Source organism: Primulina huaijiensis, chromosome 16 (assembly GCF_012295235.1).
Source record: "Primulina huaijiensis isolate GDHJ02 chromosome 16, ASM1229523v2, whole genome shotgun sequence".
Classification (NCBI taxonomy): domain Eukaryota; kingdom Viridiplantae; phylum Streptophyta; class Magnoliopsida; order Lamiales; family Gesneriaceae; genus Primulina; species Primulina huaijiensis.
Window position 1 is genome coordinate 12,142,601 of NC_133321.1, and position 26,898 is coordinate 12,169,498.

The 26,898-nt window shown below is 36.9% G+C and overlaps 2 protein-coding genes across 7 annotated transcripts; both read left to right on the top strand.

Annotated features, from left to right (window-relative positions):
• The first annotated feature begins 1,253 nt into the window (after positions 1–1,253).
• Positions 1,254–6,213, top strand: LOC140960752 (protein tesmin/TSO1-like CXC 2). 6 transcript variants are annotated; one of them, XM_073419007.1, is made up of 10 exons: positions 1,254–1,629; positions 2,523–2,683; positions 2,779–3,391; positions 3,632–4,116; positions 4,295–4,369; positions 4,475–4,655; positions 4,741–4,836; positions 4,920–4,986; positions 5,414–5,558; positions 5,650–6,213. In XM_073419007.1, the coding sequence occupies exons 1-10, from the start codon at positions 1,585–1,587 to the stop codon at positions 5,996–5,998; spliced, it is 2,217 nt and encodes a 738-aa protein (XP_073275108.1). In that variant the 5' UTR covers positions 1,254–1,584; the 3' UTR covers positions 5,999–6,213. The 6 variants fall into 6 exon arrangements, with proteins under 6 accessions (XP_073275108.1, XP_073275113.1, XP_073275112.1 ...); XM_073419012.1 differs by having other exon boundaries at positions 5,716–6,213; XM_073419011.1 differs by having other exon boundaries at positions 4,475–4,619.
• A 5,501-nt stretch (positions 6,214–11,714) lies between these two features.
• On the top strand, positions 11,715–14,446 carry LOC140962102 (uncharacterized). The gene is made up of 6 exons (XM_073420966.1): positions 11,715–11,899; positions 12,467–12,628; positions 13,130–13,219; positions 13,319–13,444; positions 13,764–13,868; positions 14,226–14,446. The coding sequence occupies exons 1-6, from the start codon at positions 11,788–11,790 to the stop codon at positions 14,306–14,308; spliced, it is 678 nt and encodes a 225-aa protein (XP_073277067.1). The 5' UTR covers positions 11,715–11,787; the 3' UTR covers positions 14,309–14,446.
• The last annotated feature ends 12,452 nt before the right edge of the window (positions 14,447–26,898 follow it).

Here is a 26,898-nt window from a genome sequence, read left to right on the forward strand (position 1 = left end):
AAAAAATAAAAAATTAAAAATAACATATTAAAACTGAAATTTGGTAATATAAAAGACTAACATTGTAGAGTGATATTGCATTTTTTTTTCATATTTTTTTTTGAAACAATATAAAATATATTTTAAGTAATGAAATAAAAGGAAAAATTTGTTAGTGTCGGTGCAATAACTTGATTATTGTTAAATATAGAATGTTATGATAATAGATTTTTTGTTAAGACCAATATCTCAATCATATTTTATTGCTATGCCTATTTGTAAAGTTCTTAGTTATAATTAAAATATTTTTTCTTCTCATTTAGTTTATAACAATTCTTTTGTATTTAACTGAGTCGAATACAAAATTCGCTCAAAAGATTAGAGAGATTATATATATGGAGTAGGTCTCTTGTGAGACGGACCAACCCTACCGATATTCACAATAAAAAGTAATATTTTTAGCATAAAAATAATATTTTTCATGGATGACCTAAATAAGAGATCCGTCTCACAAAATACGACCCGTGAGACCGTCTCAAACAAGTTTTTACCATATATATGCTATATTATCTCATTCTTTTCATCGCGGTTTAACTAAAATTTCTGAATTATCTATACTACATTATTACATGTGAGATCTGTAGATATCAAAATATTTAATTATATAATTATCTTTTTTATGCTACTAAAAACCTCACCAAGTCACTTCATATTTTGCATAGAAAAAAATCTAAACAAAACTTCACTTTTAAATCAAACAATTCTTCTAAATTGAAAATACTTTCTTGTAAATTTTTTATTATTATTTGATCAAATTAAAAATAATAATAAATTATGCAACATGTGTGCATCTTTTACTAGTGTGTAGAATGTGTGTGTGGTAATCAGGTGGGGTCTTGGGACGAAATTTTATGCTACATTTAGTGTTCCAAATCGTGTTAATACTTTGTTCAAATAAGTTTCGTTTGGAATGCACTAAACATCATGCATGAATAAAATAGAATAAGTCACATACAAAAACATTCAATTCATCTATTTTTTTAATTAAAAAAATCATCAATATTTTAATCATTTTTCGTACGTGTGATATAATTTATGGTTGATTTGTTTTTTAAAAAATAGATGAATCAAATGTTTAACTAATGATAAATTATCTTTTGTTCATACATTATATTTAATAAATTTAATTTTTAATAACTTTCGTAAACGATATTTGTTTGATTAAAATATATCAAGATATATAACAGAATTCTAGTAGAGGATTTCTCCCCGTGTCCGTGCATTTCTCGATAAAAATTCTGTTACGATATTACAGAGTTACTGCACTCTTCAGCATGTTTCCCGCTTCTTCTTGAATGTAATCCTCTTCGATCTGACCCTTTTTGTTTCTTTCTGTTTTGCGAGGGACTATTGCATTAATTTTGTGTGGGTATGAAGCGAACTAAACACAGGGCCTTAAAAAAGGGATAGACATAGATATATACAATACACAGTAACACATACATGGTATATATATACAGAAGAACTGGGAGCATGGTGGTGAGACCTGAGAAATAGTGAACATAGAACAGAGTGAGCGTGAAGGGGAGAAGGGTGTTAATACCGATGGACACTCCAGAGAGGAATAAGAATTGCTATACCAAATATGAGGTTTGATTTTTCTTTTGGGCCTTAAAGATTGCTTTTTTTGTTGGTATGAACGTATGGTTCATTTTTGCTGATGGGTTTGTCCTTTGGTTGAATTCGGGAATTCTGAAGTGGGGTTTGGGTAATTTTTGTTGCAGGTTTTTGTTTTCTGTTCCTGGAAATATGGTGTTCTTTGGTCTTTGGTCAGTTATGCATGTTACCAAGATTATGTCGATATGGTTTTTTATTTATTTGTTTGTGCGGTTAGTTTGTGTGATTTGAGTTTCAATATAAGTGTAGCAATGTTATCTTGGTTGGTCATATTTTCAAATTTTGGCTTATGGAAGAGTATTATGAGAAATAAATTCATATGCTTGGTGAAAGTCCTTTCTTTTTACATGTTTTTCAGGCATAGTTTATGATGAATCGGATTTTTTAAATTTTGTTTGGGCAGTGTTTTTCATTAGTTCTTGGTGTTGGGCAATAGGGATTTTAGGTAATTATAATGTTTGCTTTCTCCATATGTTTGGAGAATCTGGTCTGATTTATTGCAATGTTTTAGCTTTCTTGACATATTTTAGCAAACTGGTTATGTTCCCTGGTGTTAGATTGATCTGTTTTATGATCCTTATTATTAAATTTCTTATTCCACATTCTTGTACATCTCTCAACTGTCCATAATTAAGGCGCTTAGAAGATTTAAGAAATCGATTTCCTGGCTTCATCAATCACAGTGATATTCGATTAAATATGTCTTCTCCAGATTTGCATGTATTCCTGTCAACATATTCTTGCTTTTGTTGTTTCATTCGTTGTAAGAATGCAAATTAAAAGAGATGTATTTATTAATGGCCTTTCAATATGGTTTTGTCTGGTACAATTTTTTGGCAATGATCCGACCTCCATATTGCATGCAGGAGTCTCCCATTTTCGATTTTCTCAACAGTCTTTCGCCTATCAAGCCAGTTAAGTCCATACATATGACTCAGACGATCAATCCGTTTACTTTTACGTCTCTTCCGTCCATTTTTACTTCCCCTCATGTTGGTTCACTCTCGAGATCTAGATTTCTTCGATGGTAATTTGTCCTATTGATTATAATATTACATATTTTCTCCTTTGGTATCATGTCCCTGGCAAGCCTATCTTGTTTAAACATTTCCTTGTTTCCAGGCGTCAGCTTTCAGATTCATCAAAGTTTGAGTTTTCTTCTGATGATGGGAGCACAGTTCTAACAAACAGGATGGCTGAGAATACTTCTGAGAAATTGGTTGAACAAGAAGAAAATCCGGATTCCAGGCTATTTCTTGGTGAAATTGATGATGATCCATCTTATGATATATCAAAGATTGGTGCCGAATTTGCACATAGTTTTGATTATAAGTGCAGCAGTCCTAGTTGTGATATTAAAGTCGAACAAATGGAAGAGTGCTCTACAAATTCACCAACACTTTTCCCATTCATACAGAAGCCTTCTCGAATGGATTTATGTGAAAATGAAGTGAATCTTGCGAGGATACGCCAAACAGAACAAAATAAAGAAGTCATATCTTGTGGTTGGGAGAATATGATGTTTGATGATCCCCATCTTTTAAAATTTGAATCACCAAACCATAAATTGTTACACAATAAACCAACTGATCTAGGAGCAATGTTCAGAGAAGGAAGTGAAGCAGAGAATATGGCTACTTTGCCTGATAAAGAAATTGAGGTTTTGGAATTAACTGAGCCCCATGATATATTTACTTCGTCGAGGAACGATTCGAATGAAAAGAAGGATAACGAGGTAAAAGAATTAAGTGCTTGAACTTTGACTCAAAATTAGTTCTACTAATTTTTGATTCTGGTATCATGAGTTTCAATTCTGAAGGTCCATTTCCAAGCATCTGATGTTGCTTGGCCATTGTAAATGATGTATTTAACTATGTTTTCCCTTCAATATAAGACATGTGATGTTCCTACCCATGTTTCATGAAGATTTAAGATATTCTCTTTAGAATGTAATTTCTTTTACCTATTCTTATAGCAGATTTCCGTTTCTTACCAAGGAATGAGAAGACGCTGTCTCATTTTTGGGGCGTCAGAAAGTCAAATGAACCATTTGGACGACAATGGTGGTTCTGATTCTTCCATGTTGCAACAATCAGCTGGCAGTACTTTCTTAAGTGACCAACAATTGGTATCAATTAATATGGAAAACGAGTCTTCAGGGTGCATTTTAAGTAACACGGGCCTGCACCTAAATGGTCTTGCAGCAGCTCAAAAGGACTCCAAAATTGACGAGAATGAAGCTTCTAATTCTCGGAGATTACTGATTGGATCTTGCTTTTCTGTCGATTTTAATTCCTCGGTTGCTGATCAAGAATTTCAAACTTATACATCGGATTTTGCCTCATTGAAACGGGAAAGTAATACTCTCGAAAATGGTGTTTTGCCTATGGAAGATGATGGCCAGGTATCTGGATATGTGGCAGCTAAAGAGATCAATCAAAATAGTCCTAAGAGGAAAAGGTATGCGTGCTTGTTTGTTCATTTACGTGTTTTTAGAATATTGTCTGGCATAGCGAATCATTCGAGCTATAGTTGAGATTTTGTGTTTTTTGAAAATATCAAGTTTTTCTTGGTAGATTTTCACAAATTCAGATAATTTTGTTTCTCGGATTGTCCACAACATGAAATAAATTCTCAGGTGTAGGTCTGAAAGACCAGGAGATGGTGAAGCCTGCAAAAGATGTAACTGCAAGAAGTCAAAATGCTTAAAACTGTAAGTTTTTGAAATATTCTCCATTTCTTCCAACGGCAAACCTTTTGCAATCAAGTATTTCTCTGTTTTCACAATATTTTTATTTAATTCATCTTCTCGACACAGGTACTGTGAATGCTTTGCTGCTGGCATTTTCTGCATGGAGCCATGTGCATGTATAGATTGCTTCAACAAACCTGTCCATATAGACACTGTCCTTACAACCCGAAAGCAGATTGAAACAAGAAACCCCCTTGCTTTTGCTCCCAAGGTGATCAAGGCCTCAAATTCTCTGCCCGAATCATGGGTTAGTTGATAAATTTTGCACATCTCGATCTTTCTCGCTAGGTGATTTGATGCCTTGCCATATTTTGTCCAACTGTTCATTACAGGAAGACCTGAGCAAAAGTCCTGCTTCAGCCAGACATAAAAGAGGATGCAATTGCAAAAAATCAGGTTGCCTCAAGAAATATTGTGAATGCTATCAGGTAATTTACGTTTTATGCACATTTGATCAATACTTTACGTATCTTTCTTTACTTTGTACTGAGACACGATGAAACTTTGTTAGGGTGGGGTTGGATGCTCCATTAATTGCAGATGTGAACGTTGTAAAAACACGTTTGGTATAAAGGACGGTAAGTGCACTAATATTTTACTTTGGTATGTTTGCTTTCATGTGATCAGCAATTGTTCTACGTCTCATATACATCATAATAATCGAGACAAAACACTTCAGTTGAGTTTAAAACATATGAAACGTATTGTTACTATCTGCCATAGTCTTTGTGCAACAACAAGTGCTCCGTCTTAACTTTGTGGTGTACATAAGACCACGGGGTGGATTCACGGTTAGAGGGTTTCTCAAATTCGGTGTAAGCAACAGCTGTGTTTTGGTCTCCTGAATGACGCCATTTATTTGGTCTTTGAGTCTAGAGAGACTCCCCGATTCCGAATACTAAAAAAATGATAGAACAGGCATTCATGTCCTATTTAGAATTATAACTTTGATCTCCCCAAAATAAAGTTATTATCACTTTGAAACATTTGTTACTTCAAAATCAGGACCTTGTTTATCAACCATGGAAGCTGATTCTGAAGAAGATGAAACAAACCTCATCGAGAAAAGTGTGCTCGGCAGAAGTCTGCAGAAGACCGACCTCGAGCAAAACTTGGGTTACACACCTCCAACGCCTTTACAGGCAGTAAGGTACATAAACACTCAACTCACTATATTGGCTACCCTTATCTATAATACTATTACTCTATATAAACTCCACATTCTTTACATAAAATTCCAGGCAATCAGTTCAACTTCCATATTTATCAAACAAGAAAACACCTGCATCATCTTTCCCTTATAACAGCTCCTCATCTAGCTTTTACGCCAGTCAAATACTCCAGAGACCAAACTTCTTTCAAATTCCATCACGCTTAGATAAGCGACTTCAAATGGTTAAAGAAGATGACATTCCCGAGTTTCTTCAAGAAGGATCATCGCCTATTCCTTGTATCAAATCAGTATCTCCCAACCGGAAGAGAGTTTTGTCTCCTCACAGTGTACACCTGTCTTCTCCTGGTTTCAGGAGTAGTCGAAAGCTGGTCCTTCAGTCCATTCCTTCGTTCCCTTGTCTCACCTCTAATCAGTGAGATGATCTGTTTTTAGCCGATTGATCGAGGAAATGATTCGATTCTCCTTATAGTTATGGAAGTTGGCTTGATTTTTTGTGTATTGTATAGTAGTGTTGTCACTTTTTGAAGAACCAGATTCTAGTTTGTTTTGCTTGGTGTACCAGCAAGTTTTGCAAGAGTTGCAATTTTTGTAATTCAAGAGATCAATTAGCTATTGTCTGTGTGTACAAATATTCTTGCCTTATAATTTCTTTGCTAATATTAAATTTTATTTGATAGTTACTCCTCGAGACTTACAAGAATACTTGATGTGTTTCACCTTATATGCTAGTTATCAGGCATACCTGATATTTGTATGTAGTTTTCATATCTTAAAAAAGATATAATTGTTAGCACCGTATCAGTTGTCCTCCAACCGCCTTAAAAAATATAAGATATGTTATGATCGAGTAACATACGGGAAGTAACATTTGTTTGATGTGATTTCAGAATGTCATTTGTAGAATTACTTGAATTATATGGTATGAGTTAAATTACATGATAGTATGAGTCAATGTGAATCTGTAATGCTCGAGTCGATTTTATTGAAGATAAATATGTGAGAAGTACACACACATTGTTGAATCATTGGTTAATCAATCATAGCATATGGAGCCTCGTTTCTTTGATAATATTTTTGTATAGCCCATTGGCTTGAGCGATGATTGGAAGGAAACACATGAGAACGTGAGATTATGGTTGGAGAACCAGAACCGTCCTGTTAAGATCAGATCAGAGTTGGTTTATGAGAACCGGAATCGATTCCACGAGATAACTAGAACTGGAACCGGTCCGGTTAAAAGAAGAAATCATCACACTTTATCTAAAAAATAAAATTTCTCATAAAATATCATAAATTTTAAAATTTTCAAAAATTATATTAATTAAATAATTGCTTTAATTAATTATCATAAAAGTCTTATGAAAAGTTAAATTTTTCAATTTTTAATATCAATATAATATTTGAAATTTTCATATAAAAGTTAGTTAAACTAAAAAAAAATATAATAACAAGAAATTTTTTTAAACAAATAATTAAATAGATTTAACAAAATTTTATTGTACGAGTTGGTCGGACCGATGAAATCACTTTCCATTATAGGTTTTGTTGGGCCAAACCAACTCTTGCGTAGCCCAATTATGATAGGAGATTTTTTTATTTTATTCAACGGAGCAACTATTGCTTTCCAACAATTTTCATCTAATATGAGAGATTATGACTCTTATATTAATTATGATATTAACCACTGCCATCTTTACTAAAACTTATAGTTTGTAATAACGTTACAACTCAAATATTTTAAATTGTACAATAGTTCAACCATCACATTTCGATAGTTGGACAATTATTAGTTTCAGCAGCCAATTCGATCATATAAAAATAAGTGTATTTTTTTAAAAAAATTCTGGGTTTGGGGTCGGTTTTTTTGTTGGGTTGTGGAAACGGTAGCAATCTTGATTTTGATAATAACAAAAATTGTTGTGATGTTTTTAACATATTTATTCAAATTTGTAGTTGCAAAATGTCAAATTGGAACTTAAATAAAGTCAAACTGAAAATTTGACGAGGTCAAGTAGTTCGATGTTATCTCACAAACCATTATTAATCCCTTTTTCTAAACTCGGTCTCAATTCTAACACCCTTTCTAAGAAAAAATGACTATGAACTTCCCCATCCATATAAAAAAAATTATGTACACTCTGAACCCAATCGTCTTTTCATTGATGAAAATCAGTAAAAAAAAAAATTAAACTAAAATATGATATTTAATTACCAATTGTTTCAAAACTGATAAAAAAATATTTTGAGCATAAAATTGAAATAAATTTGTTATTATAAACACCTACCTTAAATTTTTGGGGTACTAATTTAAGAAATTTCAGGTACAAAAATATTAAATGAACATATTGATTTATATATCTATGGTTTCAAACGACTTAAATTGAGTACAAAATCATGATTTAGGTTTTCAGTCAAGTGAAATGAAGTGTAAAAAAAATAAAGATCATATATTTTTATACTCTGAACACCTGTTTTTACTAAATACACCTGATACAAATGAAAAATATATCCTTTTGTACCTTTTCTTTTTAAAATTTTCAATATTTATATTGAAACTTTTTTATATCAGTTAAAAAAACAATTTTTCCGTTACATTTATTAAGAAAATCTATAATATATTATCTTTTTCTCTACTATTAATTTAATTTTATCTTTTACAAAGTTTAAAAAGTTTAAAAATCTTATAGTAATATTTTATGAGTAAAAATTTTATGCTAATTACACGGGGAAAATTGTAGTTTTGAAAGAAAGAATAATTGTAGTGTCCAAATTGTATGTGGCCCCCCTTTCTACACAAGTTCTACGCAACAACATTTTCCAACAATTTAAAATGTTTGACCACCTAAACATAATTATAGTATAAAATCAACACATACAATAAATTCAATTAGATAGAAAAAGAAATTTTAAAAGACAACAAATCTTAAAGTAAAAGTCGTCTAAATTCATGTTTTGATCTTATATCCTATATATTAAAATTAGATCTAATAGAGGCAAACAACTTGGTGTTATGATACGCTTTTTATTTAGTACCAAATTTATCCTCGTGCATTTTGATACATTACAAAATTGCACAAGGTGTAACACTTGCATTCAATGGTGGAGTACCGGTTTTAAGAGGTAATAACTCTTCTTGTAAATCATTACGAACAGATCTTTCTCCTTCTTCGATCGTCAAATCAAGAGTATGATCAGAAAGTTTATTCTCGTATAGATCGTACTAGAGATCTAAAAGAAGTTTACGTCGAGATTGGATCGCCAGAATTTTAGAAAATCTGACGGTGTTGCCGCAGCGCGATGGAAGAGTGATGGCCAAAATTTCGTTCTCCAAAATATGGGGTGACAGGAGAGAGATGAAAGAAAAATTATGTAATTTATTTTAATCCTTAATGAAATATTTATATGTTTTAATTCTTGATTTAATAAAAAATCCTACTTCAATTAGGATACAATAATTTCATTATTCAAAATTTCTCATGTATGCAATTTCTATACTTGAAAATACCACGCATAGTCAAATCATTATGCTTTTGTAATACAATATATATAAATTCATATATCAATATACACGCAAAAATATATACTTTAAATAACTTTTATTTAATTACTCAATTAATTAATTAATCTATTTTAGATTTTTCTAGAGTGTTTATTGCTCTTAGTAGCCACCATTAATAACATCATTTTTAAATTAGTAAATTCTAAATGTCCTAAATAAATAATTGCGACCTCATTATAACTCCATTGACGATCAGACAACGTCGATGTGTCGAGGGCATAAATCTCGTTCATATAATGAAAAATGAAAATTTCGAAAGAAAATTTTCCACTGATTCATTTTTAATAGCTGTCAGTTTTGTTAACTCATTAACTAAAACATATAGTTCCACTCTCGTCATTTAATTAGCTGTTAAGCTAACTTACACACATTCCATTAAATGAAATCAATTTATAAACTCTTTTTTAAGCAATTTGTTTGATTTTCATTAAACTACAATCGCCAAATTCAACTCCTTGAACTTGATTATATCAACGAGAACACATAATCTAATACTTATGTGATCTTCAATGGTTGAGCGATACAACTAGCCATGAGTTCACGATTTCATGTTATTCAGAATAACATTTATTCTTATTCGGGCTTACCCTAATTAGTCTCATTCTTTTCATCAACCCTTTGATCAAGCACGTCAGAACTCAAGTCTGATTACACAATTAGACCATGGTAATAAGGTCTAATGACATCACCCCATGATCCATTAGGTATCATTGATAGTGTCTGCAATAACCTTAAGTTATGTCTAACATACAGTACGGTCCCTTCAATTCTTATACCTCGATCGAACTTGTAACCATTGGTATATCGAGAGTTGCAAATGAATTCGATAACGATGGAATATATCTTTGAGTCTTACAGTGACACAGTACGGGCAATTGAGGAAACACCTTCCAAAATGCACATGTCTTACTTTTGCCAGAGATTCCTTGCACTATTAACTCATCAGATCACATAAGATATCTTCACTCGTAGGTGAGCCGTGAATCCCCAACTATAATACATTGAAAACCTTGTCGACCGATGATCCTCAATAGAGTCGATAAACGGATTAAAGTGCATGCTAGTACGTAGAACCTCTAAGTTCTTCCGGGTCAGAGGACTAATGATGTATAACTATAATAGCGGACTATTTCACTCGAAAAATGATAACCACTTGGACAGTTCGATGAAAGGTTGTTCAATAAATCATCGAATAATCACTCATCTATATGAATGAATATCTTAATGCCCTTACCGATAAAACATGAAATTTTCATAACAAATGTTAGTCTTAAGCTCAAGCGATCTTTATTCTTATTTTAGGCGGCTGAATCGACTAAGAACCTGTTTAGAATATATGATACACTTCCTAATGAGTTTCATGATCTTATGTTGAGAGACATATCTCATGTTATCTATAGTATATTCAATGACTTTATATATACAGCTTGTATGAGAATACAGATAAATACTATAATTGGATAAAACCATAAAATTCTATTAAAATAAATATTATTTTTACATGAGAGTCGATTAAAGCTCAATCCAAAAATTGACATGCTGGACATCTACTCTAACATTCGAATGTCAGTACATAAGAACTTTTTGGAACCCGTTCAGTTATAGAATTTATAATGTTTCATAAACATTGGAGTTAATCTCAATAGAACTAATAATTTTTTCAGATTTAATCATTTTATTTGTGTGTTATCAATTATGATCCAGCTTGGTTGACATCTCGTAGCATGCCTTAAAATCTTGATAGAAACCAATAAAAAAACAAAGAACCTTTAATTAATCACTCTAAATGTGATGATCTACAAACAAAAAACCCATAATTTTAATACATATACATAATAATTAATAGTATTGAAAACATTGAATTAAGCAAATGCAAAAGATGGAATTCGAGAAAAAAGAATTACTCCACATATAAAATTGAAAAGCCGGATTTGCTTTGGAAATTTTAAAGATTTAAATTTCACGGTTTCCAATTTATATCGAAAAAATATTTTCTTTAAAAAATGAGTGATGAACGTTGTGCGACAAGAAATGGAAATTCAAATGCTCATGATCAGCAGTTTTTTTTCCCTTCAAATCTTTAATCTAACATTTTCAGAATACACTATCATTTATGAAATATCTTCAAATACAAATATTAAATAAAAAATGATGGCATAAAATTTTATTCAAAAAATTAACTATAAAATTTAATGAATATTATAACAATAAAGTATTTAAATAATTGGATCCCTGAATTAAAAATTTTAAATGTAATCTTTTTCTAAAACCAAAAATGTATTAATTTTCAAACAGTAAATTTTTGAATTAGCATATTATATTAGAGAAATATTTATAATTTTGTATTTAAGTTTTTATTTTATGATATTTTTTCCCTCATAAAACGAAAGGTGGATGATATAAATATAAATATAAATATAAATATAAATATAAATAATTAAAAATAGACTTGGCGGCATATGAATGGCGGAGGGCCCATGCTATACCACAATTGTGTAAAATGATGGGCACTTTCCCTCAACTCCCCCAACAACATCCATAATAGCATTTTGACTCCCCCATACCCTTTCCTTCGACCAGTACTGTTTTATAAATCTCCATTTCAATATTTTCCAACTTCATCCTTTTTTACACACCAACATCATCATGGTTACACTTTGTGAATCTTCTTTTCTTGCAATACTTACTATTGTTATTCAGTTCTACGTTGCCACTGCGGCTCCTTTTGACTACATCCCCACGCTGCCTCCTCTCTTCGGTTTGTATATTAAGTTTTTTCGAAATCCATAAGTCTTTTAAGAAGTTATATTTTCAATTTCAAACAAAAAGATGTATATATATATATATATATATATATATATATATACATAGAGAGTGCATATCCAACTTTCGACGAGTTATAATCACGTGAACATGTTGGTTGTTTGTTTATAATCGGTTTCTTTGTTTAACTATTTTAGGTGTTAGATTTTTTTTTTTGTATATATATCATAGCGATTATGTTAAAAAAATCCGCTGGTTTTTTAATAATATCTTTCGATAATTAATTAGAATTTTAGTCTTTTTTCTACGTGACGCTAATGTGTTCAGTATAACAAAATGAAATTAAAGTTACATGACAAATATATAATCTTGATAACATAACAGACCAAAAAATCGCAAGACGTCAAGTATAGATGACGAAAAAACAATTTTCCCTTTTATTATATTTTTCACTATAATACCAAGATGATTATTTTACATCTCTTGTTGATCATAATGTAGCACAGATTATATGATTATTGGGGCAAACTTGTGGAATTTATATGTTCATTGTTGAGTATAGGGGGGGATCCTTGCCAAGGCAACGTGTGTGGGCGAGGTTTTTGTTCTGTCACAGATAACAGTACTTTTGGTTACGAGTGTGACTGCGAAGATGGTTGGAGACAAGCTCGTTATGATGAAGATGGTAGCTTCTTGAAGTTCTTGCCTTGTGTTATCCCCAATTGTGAGATTTTTTTCTAGTTATTTTGTTTAATTTATTCTAGATTATATTTGAAAATAAATTATTTCATATATTGATTTTAAAATACTAGGTATTAAATCACAAGTATTGGCATATTTATAACATTTTACCACATTTTTTTTAATCTATGAGTATATAAAATCTTTCAAAAGTTTACAAGAAAATATTAATTACTTATACACAAGCATTAAAGTTAGGGAAAAATGCATTTTTGGTTATTTAATTTTGTAGCTTTACGATCTTGATCATCTATGTTATCATATTTCAATTTTAGTCTCGCATCTTCCTATTTTTGGCAATTTCCACCTTTCTTCATCGAGAGTGCAGATGTGACACTACACACTTCAACATCGCATCAGCACTATATTTATTTCAAATCAGAAATAGACAAACATCATTACCAAAAAAACAATTTTACTTTATATTATTTCAAAATTATCATTTTGAGATAGATATATATAATATATCCTTTGTGTTCAACAGGCACAATCAACTACGCCTGCGAGGATACTCCTACACCGGATTTGGACGACACACAAAGAGAAAGACAAGCTAATCTATCCATCTTCGACTGTAATAACAATTTTACAACTTTCCCATGATTTCGAATCCATCGAATAAAATATATATATACGATAGTGATATAAAGTTTATTGGATTTCTTGGTTGTAGCCTGCTTCTGGACTAATTGTGGGGGAGGTTACTGCAATCAGACCACTCCATTTACGCACAGCTGTGAATGTGAAGAGGGCTACTACAATCTGCTCAATTCCACCATTTTTCCATGCTTCAGAGATTGTAAGTGCATTTCTCATCAAAATGATTTCATTAATAATGAGGCGGATTCAATCTAGATCAGATGGATCGTTTTTGTTGCAATATTTCTTATTTCACGCGGATTTTTCGATAAAAACAATACAGTCTCAATTCTGTATTTATTCCTTTTCTTTCTGAGACCTATATCTTGTCTCAGAATTTTTATATTTTGAAAGGGTACGAGTTTCATTTATTTTTTCCACAAAGTTTACATTTCCCAAACTGTATTCTGTTGAGTTTAAAAAAAAAAAAAGGTTTGTTGATATATAATTATACTGATTCTTTTATTTTACGATCTTAGGTTCGTTTGGAGCTGGTTGTTCAAGCTTTGCTTTCAACTTTACCAACACATCAAATTTTCCAAGCCATTTGCCAGCAGTTGATCTGTTTGGTCGCACGAGCCATGGTTAGACTCTACATACCCCTTCATACGGCAATACGATATCATATTTTGGGTTCAATTTTTATGTTTCGGTATCAAACATACTTCATGCTGTGGTATTATTATTTTTCTGCCGGAAACATTACAATTTTATTCATGTAATTAACTTTTCTGTTTTCTAATTTCAGTCTTAAAAAAATTTCACGTTAGAGTTTTAGTGCAAAAAAAATTAGTCCTTATTTTCACTTTTAGTTATATTTCATTGGAGTGCTTCCGGCTTCGAACACATCAGCAATGTCCAACACGACATGAATATTTAGTTGATTTGTTTATTTTATTTTTGCATGCATGTATATGTTATTCATTTTTGGTTGTCTGCAGTGGGTATCTTGATCCCCAGCGTGGGATTTACTCGGTTGATTATCGCGGTTGCAGGCTTGGCTTGGTTGTATGGAATTAATTAGCAACATTTAGGATTCAGTGTAATTTGAGTTCTGGTTGTTTGGTTATATTGTACCATTTTAGAATTAATATTTTCTTTTCATGTGGACGATAATATATATGATTTCCATGCAAAAATGTTATACTTTTATTCCTTCCATAATTAATACATCAAGTTGATGTTTTATATTAAATAATCAAATAAATCTAATTAAATGACGATCAGAATAAAGAAATTTTGCGTAAAAATATTTTAGATATGATATAAATTTTTAAACATTATTTTGCTTAATTTTTTCACGATTAATTTGATTAAGTAATTATTTAAGTCCAATAATTTGTTCTTATTTTTAAAATTATATGGTATTTTATTATGAGTTTTTTTATTATTAATTTTTTTTTTTTTTGGAATTACTTAAGAACTGAAAAAAAAATCAATCCTTGATTTGACTGGACCGTAAATTGGGTCGCATTGGGATCTGATGGAATTATGGCTGGTCTCGAGACTATAGGATATGAGAAAACACCAGCTATGAGGTAAGAAAATCATAATACGCTAGGGATCGAAGTAAGAAGCACTTGGCCTCTTTTCACCACTTCATAACACTTAAAAATTTTTCACTCTTACACCATTTCATCACTTCACACAACACTTAAAATTTTTTTTCCCCGTACACAATTTTATCACTTTCACACAACACGTAAAATTTTTCTAACCACTTTATAACACTTAAAATTTTTCTATTTTACACGATTTTACTACTTCACAACACTTAAATTTTTTCCTTTTACACGATTTTAGTTTGGATTATTAGTTTTTTTTAGATTTATTAAATTATTAAAAGTATTTTTTTTATTTTTCGAAACAAATTAGCGACGGAAATCTTGACAGATGACCGTCGCTAAAATTAGCGACGATCGTGATTGCTACCCGTCACTAATTTTAAATTAGCGACGATTTACAAAACCGTCGCTGATTTGAACTAGCGACAGTTTATGTAAATGTCGCTAATTTTGAATTAGCGACAGTTTAATTCATACCCGTCGCAAATTTGATCTACCACAACGGATAAAAACCGTTGTCATTGAACGGATTTTCAACAACACCCTCAGTTACAACAGTTTTTAAATGGCTACGACTATGGATTGTAGTAGTGTATGAATATAAAGTTATTTAATGAAAGTTTTGGCTTATAAAAATTCACATAAATGTGGATAATTAAAGTGAATAATAATTATAAGGTGACATGAGAAAACATGATCTGGGTGAGTTCTTCGTAGATCGGTTTAAACTGCCTTGACTAGCCACTGGTCTCTTTGATGAACGTTGTTCTGTATAGGAGTTAGGTATTTAAAGGGCCTTAGCCATACCTATCTTTTTTGGTAGCAATTTTGGGAAGTGTTGATTGCGTTAATAAATAATTATTATATAAAGCATTAAGTAAAGCCAAAATTTTGTCCAGTGAACCGTATAATTTTAAATAATTGAGGAATAATTAACCACAACATCCTCAATTGTGAAAAATTATGCATTAAATGGATTTATATTACATAATGGACATCAATTGCAATTAATTATATAAACACAATAAATTTTACCCAACATGGATTTTTGTCATATTTATATAACTAATTAGGTTAAAATATTAAAATTATATTTTTCTTAATTTACCCACAGGAGTTAAGGAAAAATACATTTCGATAGTTTTATCATAAAGTTACAGAAAAATCTTATTGAATTAAAATTTTAGCCCACGGACAAATTTTATGTCACTAGATTTTTAAAGACATGAATTGAATCGGTAAAACATGATATTACCTCAAAATTTTAAAAATAATAAGCATATTATATTTTTATGCAGTTATGCAACCTGCGAGTTTATTGATATGAAATGCAACATTCCCGAACTTAAGGGCGATAATTATAAAATATGGAAAGAAAGAATTATTCTTCAATTGGAGTGGATGCATATTGATTATGTTATACGGAAAGACGAAAAATCTCTACTGGTATGCGTGGTTCTATCGATCAGCATAATAATTTCAAAGAATTACTGAAGGCTATTGATGAATAGTTTCAGTCGTCAGATAAGGCAGTTGTTAACACCCTAATTATGGAATTCTCTTTATTAAGGCTCACCAATATGAGAGGTGTGCGAGAGCACATCATGAAAATGCGGGACATATCGGCTCGACTCAAGACACTTGAAGTGGAAACGTCTGAAACTTTTCTTGTGCAGTATATTTTATGCACTCTTCCACAATATTATGGACCCTTCAAAATTTCTTATAACACACATAAAGATAAGTGATCAATAAATGAATTAATGACCATGTGTGTTCAAGAGGAAGGAAGGTTGTTAATGATGACGAGTGATAATGTTTTTATGACTTCACAAAGAAAGTATAAAAAGCAAGTCGAAGTCAAGGGAATAGGAAAATGAATAATTCAACTCCAACTTGACATCAAGAAAGAATCCAAGTGTTTCTTCTATAAAAATAAGGGAAACATGAATAATGATTGCAATAAATTTAAGGATTGGTTTGAAAAGAAAAGTATTCCTATTTTATTTGTCTGTTATGAATCTGATATGATTGATATGATTTATAACACATGATGGATTGATTCTGATTCTACAATCCATGTTACAAATACCTTGTAGGGTATACAAAACCTAAGGAAACATCAAGGAAATGAGCGAAACATCGATTCAAGAAACATGATGTCTTTGCATGTGGAGGCTATTGAGACTTGCTGTCTGATACTCACGGGAAATTTCGGGTCCGATCCCAACGAACGTCACTAGTTCAGACGTGGGCTTTAAGATCACCCTGAGCCTAAAATCAAGAATAAGACCGTTAGAAGAGGGCCGGAGGGTGTCCTGGCGTAGCCCCTCCGACGCTCAAGTCAGAGACTGAGGATATATGGGGGGAGCAGCTAAGGGTGCTGCTGAAAACAATATAGTGAATGAAATAACCGTACGCTCAAACCTGGTATTTATAGGAGAATACCTGGCTTCTCATGGGCCCTTCACCTGTGGGCCCTAAATATGGGCCGGATCTTGATGGGCTCATCCCCGAGATATCACCAGTCTCCCCCTCCCGAGTCGAACTGAATCGTAAGTTCAAAGTTCAATTAATTGTGTTGTCCTTGGTTTATTGGCGATGAGGACGTACCATGTTAGAAAAATTAATTTCGTCTGTCGTTAACGAACGATGTTACCACTGCAAAAATTACGGGGATCGACCTGTCCGATCAGGTCCTGGGGGTTTGGGGGGCAACGCCCGCAAAAGCTCTTCAGAAACAAGCACTCGCAAGGGTGAGGCCGTGCATTTTTCCTTTGCCGCTCATCAGTCTCCAAAAATTTGGAAACACATCAAATTGTAATCCTGCTCCGAAGGGAAAGATATCAAATCAAATCGCAATCTTGTTCTGAAAGGAAAGATTTGGTCTCGGCTCTCCCTATAAATATAGGCCCCCTCCCTGTTTTATTCTCACTTCTCCCATACAGAATTTCTTACTCCCTTCAGTTGCTAGTTCTCTCCTGTACGTACACCCTAGCACTGCTTTCCCATCGCTGCGCCCTAGCCCGCGCTGGCTGCACCTTACCCACGCCTCGCCCGAGCCAAGCACAGCCCCCCCTCGCGTGGCCTCACCCGAGCACAGCTCAGCCCTCGCCGCGCGCCAAGGCGCGCCTCGCCTTCTCGCCTGCGCGCGCCGCGCCAAGCTCTCGCCGAGCTCGCTCAGCACGCCACGCCTCGCCTAGCCACCCTGCCCTCGCCAGCTCGTGGAGCGCGCCTCGCCTTCTCGCGCGCTCGCCCGCCTGCCGCACGCTCGCTCGGGCCCTCCTCGCCCCAGCGCGCCTGCTCGCCCTCGCGAGCTCGCCGAGCGCGCCTCACCCCAGCGCCCCTGCTCGCCCTCGCCAGCTCGCCGAGCGCGCCTCGGCCCAGCGCCAGCTCGCCGAGCGCTCCTCGCCCCAGCGCGCCTGCCCGCCCTCGCCGAGCCCGCCGAGCGCACCTCGCCCCAGCGCGCCTGCTCGCCCTCGTCGAGCCCGCCGAGCGCACCTTGCCCTAACGCGCCTGCCCGCCCTCGCCGAGCCCGCCGAGCGCCCTCGCCCCATCGCGCCTGCCCGCCCTCGCCGAGCTCGCCAAGCGCGCTTTGCCCCAGCACGCCTGCTCCTCACGCTTGCCCGGCACGCCAGCTCGCCCCGCACGAGCGTGCACCCGACTTGTGCTTGTCACCGGCTCCTCCTTGTGGCTTTTTGAGTATTCTTACACATCTTTTCCGGGTCAGTTCTCTCCTTTTGTTGTTTGATTATCCTTAACACTCATGTCTTCTTCCGATTCCGAGTCCAATTCCTCGAGTGGCTCCGATAGGTCTAGCGGGTCTAGTGAATCTAGTGAGTCTAGCCAGATTAGGACCTCCCTAGCTGATCCTGAATTTACCCTCGATTCCCATGAGGAGGAAGTCATCACTCACAACCATCCTGGTAAGGAAGTCCGTCACGTGACCCAACAAATGAACATATCTGAAGCAGGTAACTTATGGTACGGTCACTTGTCGTCCCACATCCCTCCTGCTAGCGAGTCAAAACTTATGACTTTGTGGCACATTCCTTCCTCTCTCCAGATCATCATTCCTAGTCCAGAGGACCGACCCTACCTAGCCCCCAAGGGCTATTATACCTTTTTTCAGCACCACCTTAACGCCGGTCTTCGCTTTCCCTTGTGCGATTTCTTCCAAGAATTGAGCAAGTATTATCAGGTGCATTTGGGTCTACTTACTCCCAATTCTCTCCGCTTGATAAGCTGTTTCACTGTGTTATTTCGAGCCCTAGACCTCTCTTTGAATTGCACCACTTTCTCCTACTTCTTAGTTCTGTCCAGATCCAAAGAAGGACCTTTTTATGTGACTTCTCGGTCTAGCCATAAGCTTTTCGAGGGGGCTCCTAGTCATGTTAAGGACTGGAAAAAATACTTCTTCTATATCCAACCACCCACAGAATTGACTTGTTATACCGATTGGTACCCTACTTTCCCCAAGCCTGAACTTTCCAAGGATTATAAGAAGGATAAGGAGTATCTGGAGATAATGAGTGCATTAGGAGACCGATGCTTTAGCATTCCTAAACTTCTATCTGAAGATCTCCTGTGTCATGCTGGGTTAAGTCCCGCGAAAATTAAGCTAAAGGAGGACGCCTGTAGATATTCTCATCTCTTCACCATTTCTGTCTCTCTTTTGCTTATTGCGCTCTTTGACAATATTCTCATTCGGTTCACTGTTTTTATTTGCAGGTGTTAGAGTCATGAATGCTGCATTGCTTCGCGAGATTGCGAAAAAGAAGGCTGGGAGTTCATCATCAGCTCCCCAGAAGTCGGTTGTTCCAGCGGTCACAATGGGCACAAAGGGAGACTGTTGTGCTGCTGAGAAGAAGAAGACATGCTCTTGCTCTACTACTGCGAAGCGACCTGTTAGCTCCCCTACTGCTGTAAAGAAGAAGACAGGCTCCTCTTCCTCCGCCCCAAAGTGAGCCTCCTCTCCACCTCCTCGAGCCAAGTCCCCTTCTCCACCTTGTAAGAGGAAAGCATCAACTGATCCTAGCCCGTCTGTCCCATAGCATGGTAAGCGCAAGATTTTTGAGATCTCCGTTGTATCGGTCTCCTCTCCAGAAGGGTCCGAGTCAGATGAGGGGCCTCCCCCTAAGTCGGGGGTATATCCTCTGTACACCTCGGATTCGGCCATCGTGGGGCGGGGTCCTACTCCTCTAGCTCAGAAGATAATGTATCAGCTTCTTTCCGACGCAGATTCAGCGTTCATGAGTTCACTGGGGTGGTCCTACTCCGGACATGTAGCAGTATCACTGAGGTATATTTCTCCTTCTAGTCCTTAGATTGATGTCCAATATATGTTTGATCTTCTTGTCGTCTTTTCACTCTTATCTATCTTATTCAGGGCATGATGTACGTCGGGGAGTTGGTGGAGCGCGCCAATGATATCAGGTCCATCGCCTGCCAAGACTTACGCGAGGGCAAGGCTCTCCGCGAACAGCTCCAGGCTACTATTGACGAGATGAAAGTGACACACGCTAAGGAGCTTTCGGAGTCCCAAGCTCGAGGCGACGAGCTTTTAAATTAGAAACAGGAATTTCTGAAAGAGAAACATGAGTTTCAGCGACTGACAGAGGATCACGTAAAGGAGAACCAGAGGCTGAAGGAAGAGTTAAAGAATGCTCTAGCTGAAGCATCACAAATCCGTAGGGACCTCAAGGATGCCAAGGCGCAACACGCTTCCGAAGCCTCTTCATTCAAGGAAGAATTCCTCAAGTCAGAGGAGTTCAATGAGATCTGTGCCCCTAAAGCTTTTCACTACTTGGAGGTGGGTTTTGAGGGTGCAGTCGACCTCTTCAAGGCCCATGGCTATCCTCCGCCAGGCGCACCTACTGACTTCATCGACATTGAGGGTTTCATAGCGAGTCTCCCCCCCGATTCTTAGACCGAGCTCCTTTACTTACGTCATTTTTTATTTACGCAAATATTGTATGCCTTCGGGCCATATTCTGTTATTTTCTGCACTCCTTTACTTTCCGTAGTACTATGCAACATTTGCGATGTTTACATTTGGTTATTTCCTTTTGTGCACTTTTGGCATGTACGAACTCGCTTTATGCAACATTGAGTATTTTGCATTTGCATTCACTGCTTCTTCCGAATTTATCTTCGATGCTTTCAAATCACTAAGGTGAATAAAATCGGCAGAGTGCGAACTCCTCTACTAGGCGATGTCTTAGTATGAAAATAAAAATTCAACGCCCTCGCTCTCTAACTCCTCTGCTGGGCGAGGTCTTAACAGGAAAATAAAAATTCAACACCCCCACACCCTAATTCCTATGCTAGGCGATGCCTTAGCAGGAAAAGAGAAATTCAACACTCACACTATAAAGGCCTAGAAATCCTTACTTGAAAATTTGCGGAAAAATTAAAAATTTTCTTTTAAACTATATGAAATATCCAGTTCATAAAATAAACTGTTAAATAATGTATAATGTTTAAAAATAGCAGCGGAAGAATTTAATGTTGTAAAAATAACTGTAAAAATTTTACCCAACGGTAGGTAAAATGTTTGAGCGATAACAATAATAAATGCTGAAAAGTGAGGTCCTCGGGTCCCACTACTGCCGACTCGAGCTGGCTCACTGATCCCCGCCCTCGGTCCCGACATCATCAGTATCTAACAATCAAGTCTAGTGAGCCTAAAGACTCAGCATGCATATATCGTAAATAACAAGTAAATAAATAATAAAGTCGCATGCAAGTGAAAATTTCCTGTACTGAGGTGTAACGTAAAATATCATTTCAATGGTAATTATAGTACGTGCATAACTGAACTGAAAATATCATAGTGAAAATGTTTGCTCCTTGGAGCCCTGTAATGAAATAACTTGTAATAATTTTCTGGTGAGATTATGGTCTATGCAAGTGGCCCCTGAACTGAACTGAACTGAACTGAACTGACCGGTAACTGGCGACCGGGCCGGTAACTGGCGACCGGACTTAAGCATGATAGTAAAGTGATCACAAGCAATATCGCATAAATCTCAACATGAATATTTGCACGTAATATAATTAACTAACATAATTAAATATGAACAATTTCGATCTTCTTGCAATAAAATCATGTACTTGCGATGTTTAAAAATACCTATATGGCTTGATTGAAGAGTGAAAGAAGATATAAACATGCTTTGGTTTGTTTTGACATAACACAAACGAAATAACGACGCGGCGCGGTGGAGACGGAGTGCTCATCACTTTCTTACTTTTTCTCTCTTAATTCCTTTAAACCAAGCATGCACCATAATTATTATAATAGCGAAAAAAATCGTAAACATGATGCATGAACATTTAAAAAAATATCATGATTTGTGCTCAGGGCGCTGCTAGGACCAAAACATCACCCCGGGTGCCAAATGACCAATTTGCCCCTAGAAACCCGAAAATTATCGTTTTGCCTCTAGACGTAAAATTCCACTTTTTTGACATTTTCTTAATTCCATTGACTCTAACATGTCCCAAATAATTATTTAAGCCTACAAGAATTTTCCCATATTTTTATTTGGCTTAAATCGATGACTTTTAAATTAATCTTTAAATATAGCATATTAATGCGTTTTAATCCCGAATTAAACCAAACCTTAGCATAAAATTCTCAAATCATGTGAGGCCCGGGGACGAAGAGGGCGGGGGGTGATCGTCGGTGCCATCAGTTGCACGGACAATGAGCGGCTCCTAGCAGGCTTCTAGGTGGAAGGAACATGAATGAACCGATCCCACACGGGAATGAGAGGGATTCCGAGACTGCTCAATGTAATGGACTGTACAGTTGAAGAGGGCTTAAAAGATTTGATTTGTACTACTCATATCACGAAGGTGCATCTTCTTTTCGGTAGCTCATCACATAAGAACTCCAAAGTTAAGCGTGCTTGACTTGGGAAAATGTTGGGATGGGTGACCTCCTGGGAAGTTTCCTAGGGTGCGTATGAGTGAGGACATAAGCAAGCTGGAAAGACTCGTCTTGGTACAGTGAGGACAGTCCTCGAATCTGAGGCTTTACACACACCTTCTAACTCTTCTGCTAGGTGATACCTTAGCAGGAAAATAAAAATTCAACACTCCCACCCTCTAACTCCTCTGCTAGGCGATACCTTAGCAGGAAAATAAAAATTCAACACCCTCACCCTCTAACTCCTCTGCTAGGGGATAACTTAGCAAGAAAATAAAAATTCAACACTCCCACCCTCTAACTCCTCTGCTAGGGGATACCTTAGCAGGAAAATAAAAATTCAACACCCCCACCCTCTAACTCCTATGCTAGGAGATGCCTTAGCAGGAAAATAAAAATTCAACACCCGCACCCTCTAACTCCTATGCTAGGGGATGCCTTAGCAGGAAAATAAAAATTCAACACCCTCACCCTCTAACTCTTCCGCTAGGCGATACTTTAGCAGGAAATATGAATTTCAACACCCCCACCCTCTAACTCTTCTGCTAGGCGATGCTTTAGTAGGAAAATAAAAATTCAACACCCTCATCCTCTAACTCCTCAGCTAGGTGATACTTTAGCAGGAAAAGAGAAATTTTTCTCCTCCACACTACTCCTCTACTAGGCGATGCCTTAGTAGGAAAATTTAACTTTTCTCCTGCCCCAACTCTGCTCCTCTATTAAGCGATGCCTTAGAAGGAAAATTTAATTTTTCTCCTACACTCTGCTCCTCTACTAGTCGTTTTTTTTTTTAATAATTCTGCTTCCTCCGAGATCTACTCCCCTTCCCCACACCGCTCTCTTCCGAGCTAAATTTAACTTTTCTCCTGCCCCAACTCCGCTCCTCTATTAAGCGATGCCTTAGTAGGAAAATTTAATTTTTCTCATGCACTCTGCTCCTCTACTAGGCAATGCCTTAGTAGGAAAATAAATTTTTTTTTTCACCCTCACAATGCAACAACATTCATGAATTAAAAAAAAGAACTTGATTTTATTGAATTCCAACGGATTACATAGGAAAATTAAGAAAATAAAATACATCAACGATAGAATCAAGAATAATACTTCCTAAGGTGATAAGCATTCCAAGGCCTCTTCAAAGCCTTGCCTTGTGCATTCTCCAAGTAATAGGCTCCAGAGCTCAGCCTCTCGATCACTTTGAAGGGACCCTCCCACTTTGGGTCCAACTTTCCTCTCTGCTTTTCTGGCACCTTCCTCAGGATCAAGTCACCTACCTGGAAGTTTCTCTGAACGACCCTCCGATTATAAGATTGTGCAATGCGGTTCTTATAAGCTTCCATGTGAATGCTGGCAGCCTCTATCTTTTCTTCCAGAAGATCAAGGTCAGTGGCGCGTCTCGCACCATTGTCTTCGTCATAAAACATTATTCTTGCTGATTCCAACCCAATCTCAGCTGGGAGCACTGCCTCATTACCATAGACCAAACTGAAAGGAGTTTCTTTGGTTCCTTCTCTTGGGGTGGTTCGGTATGCCCATAAGACACTTGATAGCTCATCCACCCAATTTCCCTTAGCATTGCCAAGTCGAACTTTCAGACCCTGCACCAGCGTCCGATTAGTCACTTCCACCTGCCCATTACTTTGCGGGTAAGCTACAGATGTAAAGACTTGTTGGATCTTCATCTCTTTACACCAAGCTTGGATCTTAGCCCCTTGGAATTGTCTCCCATTATCAGATATCAATCTTCTAGGCACCCCATATCTGCACACTATATTTTTCCATAAGAATTTCAGAACGTCATTCTCAGTGATTCTTGCCAACGGCTCCGCTTCCACCCATTTCGAGAAATAGTCAACTGCCACCAATAAGAACTTTTTCTGAGCATGAGTTATAGAAAAGGCCCTACAATATCCATTCCCCACTAGTCAAAAGGACAAGCGGCCGTGATAGCCTTCATCATCGCGGTCGGCCGGTGATGCAACTGGGCATGACGTTGACAACTATCACAAGACATCACTATCTCTTGAGCATCATGCAGCACTGAGGGCCAACAATAACCGGCTAGCAACACCTTCCTTGCCACCGCATAAGCCCCCAGGTGATTTCCACAGCACCCCTCATGAACTTCTCGGAGTACATAATCAGCCTCTTGATAACTCAAGCATCGAAGAAGCGGCCCTGCGAAAGACGTTCTATACAACACTTCTCCGATCATCACATAAGGCGAACACTTTGTCTTCAACTTACGAGCTTCGCGAGGGTTATCAGGAAGCTTTCTCTCTTTCAGGTAATCATTATGTCAGTCCTCCAATCCTCCTCCTCTTGTTCAACTGCGGGTGAACTCGTGTGAGGTGTGAGTTCAACTTGGAATACCACGTCTCTAATCTTCCAACTTCCCAGTCTTCCAGCTATTTTGGCTAGAGTGTCCGCCTTTTCATTTTCTTTCCTGGGAATCTATTCAAATGTAATCTCTGCGAATTTCTCTCTGACTCTGTCCACTTCTTGAGCATACTCAATAAGTTTTTCATCTTTCACATCATACATTCCCTTCATCTGTTGTGCTACCAGCTGTGAGTCAGAAAAAATAAGTACCCGGGTAGCTCCCACATTTATGGCTGCTCGAAGTCCTGCCAACACAGCCTCATACTCTGCCTCATTGTTGGATGCTCGAAAGTCCAACCTTACTGCTAACTTCACCTCCTCCCCAGCCGGTGAAATCAGTACCACTCCCACTCCACTTCCCTCCTTCGAAGATGAACCATCCACATATACTTTCCAAGGGTCCTCATTTTCTTGATGCACGGTCTCAGCCAGAAAATCGGCTAAGGCTTGTGCTTTAATAGCTGTTCTCGGCTCATACTGGATATCATACTCTCCCAGTTCAGTAGTCCACTTGGCCAAACGACCAGACATATTTGAATGAGTTAAGATCTTCCCCAATAGACTGTTGGTGAGTACCACAATTGGATGAGATAGGAAGTATGACCTCAAACGTCTTGCTATCATCACCAAAGCCAAAGCCAATTTTTCCAACCCTGAGTATCTGATCTCTGTACCTTTGAGTGCATGCGAAACATAGTAAACCGGCTGTTGAACGGATCCATCTAGCTTGACAAGGACCGAACTCACAGCTCCTTCAGTGGCAGATAAATATACCCACAAAGGCTTACCAGCTGCCGGTTTGGTCAGGACAGGAAGCTCGGCAAGATATTCTTTCAATTCTGTGAAAGCCCTCTCGCAATCCGGGCCCCATTCAAATTTTTTCGCCTTCCGCAAAGTCCGGAAGAACGGTAAGCTTCTGTGAGCAGACCTCGAGATAAACCTCGCCAGCGCTGCGATCCTCTTCGTCAACTTCTGCACATCATTCGGTCCTCGGGGAGAAACCATGTCTTGGATAGCTCGAACCTTCTCGGGGTTAGCCTCAATCCCCCTCTCTGTCACCATATAACCCAAAAATTTTCCACTCCTCACCCCGAAGATACACTTTTGAGGATTCAGCTTCAGCCCGTAGGATCTGAGGGTGGCAAAGGTTCCCACCAAACCCGGTATGAGCTGGGCTGAGTCTTTTGATTTTACCATGTTGTCGTCCACATACACTTCGACATTCCTTCCCACCTGCTCAGAAAAGACTCTATCCATCAATCGCTGATACGTGGCTCCGGCATTTTTGAGTCCGAAGGGCATGACCACGTAATAGAAAGTTCCTTCAGAGGTGATGAAACTCACTTTATCTTGATCCTCCACAGCCAATAGAATTTGATGGTACCCTTGATAAGCGTCCAGCATGCACAAATACTGATGTCCAGCTGTGGAGTCCACCAACTGATCTATCCGAGGCAAAGGATAACAATCTTTAGGACATGCCTTGTTGAGATCTCTGAAGTCCACACACATCCTCCACTTCCCAGAACTCTTCGGAACAAGAACGACATTCGAGAGCCAAGTAGGAAACTGTACCTCTCGAATGTGCCCAGCATTGAGCAACTCTCCCACCTCCTTCTTTATAACTATATCTTTCTCGGGCCCGAAGTGTCTTTTCTTTTGCTTCACGGGACGAGAATTTGGTAAAATGTTTAATCGGTGTTCTGCTACATCTGGGCTCGTCCCTGTGAG

Excerpts from the sequence above, each read along its gene's own strand:
- LOC140962102 (XM_073420966.1), top strand. The coding sequence starts at position 11,788 with ATGGTTACACTTTGTGAATCTTCTTTTCTTGCAATACTTACTATTGTT. Across the intron at positions 11,900-12,466 it reads CACGCTGCCTCCTCTCTTCG|GGGGGGATCCTTGCCAAGGC; the intron begins GTTTGTATATTA and ends TGTTGAGTATAG. Across the intron at positions 13,445-13,763 it reads TTTTCCATGCTTCAGAGATT|GTTCGTTTGGAGCTGGTTGT; the intron begins GTAAGTGCATTT and ends TTACGATCTTAG.
- LOC140960752 (XM_073419007.1), top strand. The coding sequence starts at position 1,585 with ATGGACACTCCAGAGAGGAATAAGAATTGCTATACCAAATATGAG. Across the intron at positions 4,987-5,413 it reads CACGTTTGGTATAAAGGACG|GACCTTGTTTATCAACCATG; the intron begins GTAAGTGCACTA and ends CTTCAAAATCAG. Across the intron at positions 5,559-5,649 it reads ACGCCTTTACAGGCAGTAAG|GCAATCAGTTCAACTTCCAT; the intron begins GTACATAAACAC and ends ATAAAATTCCAG.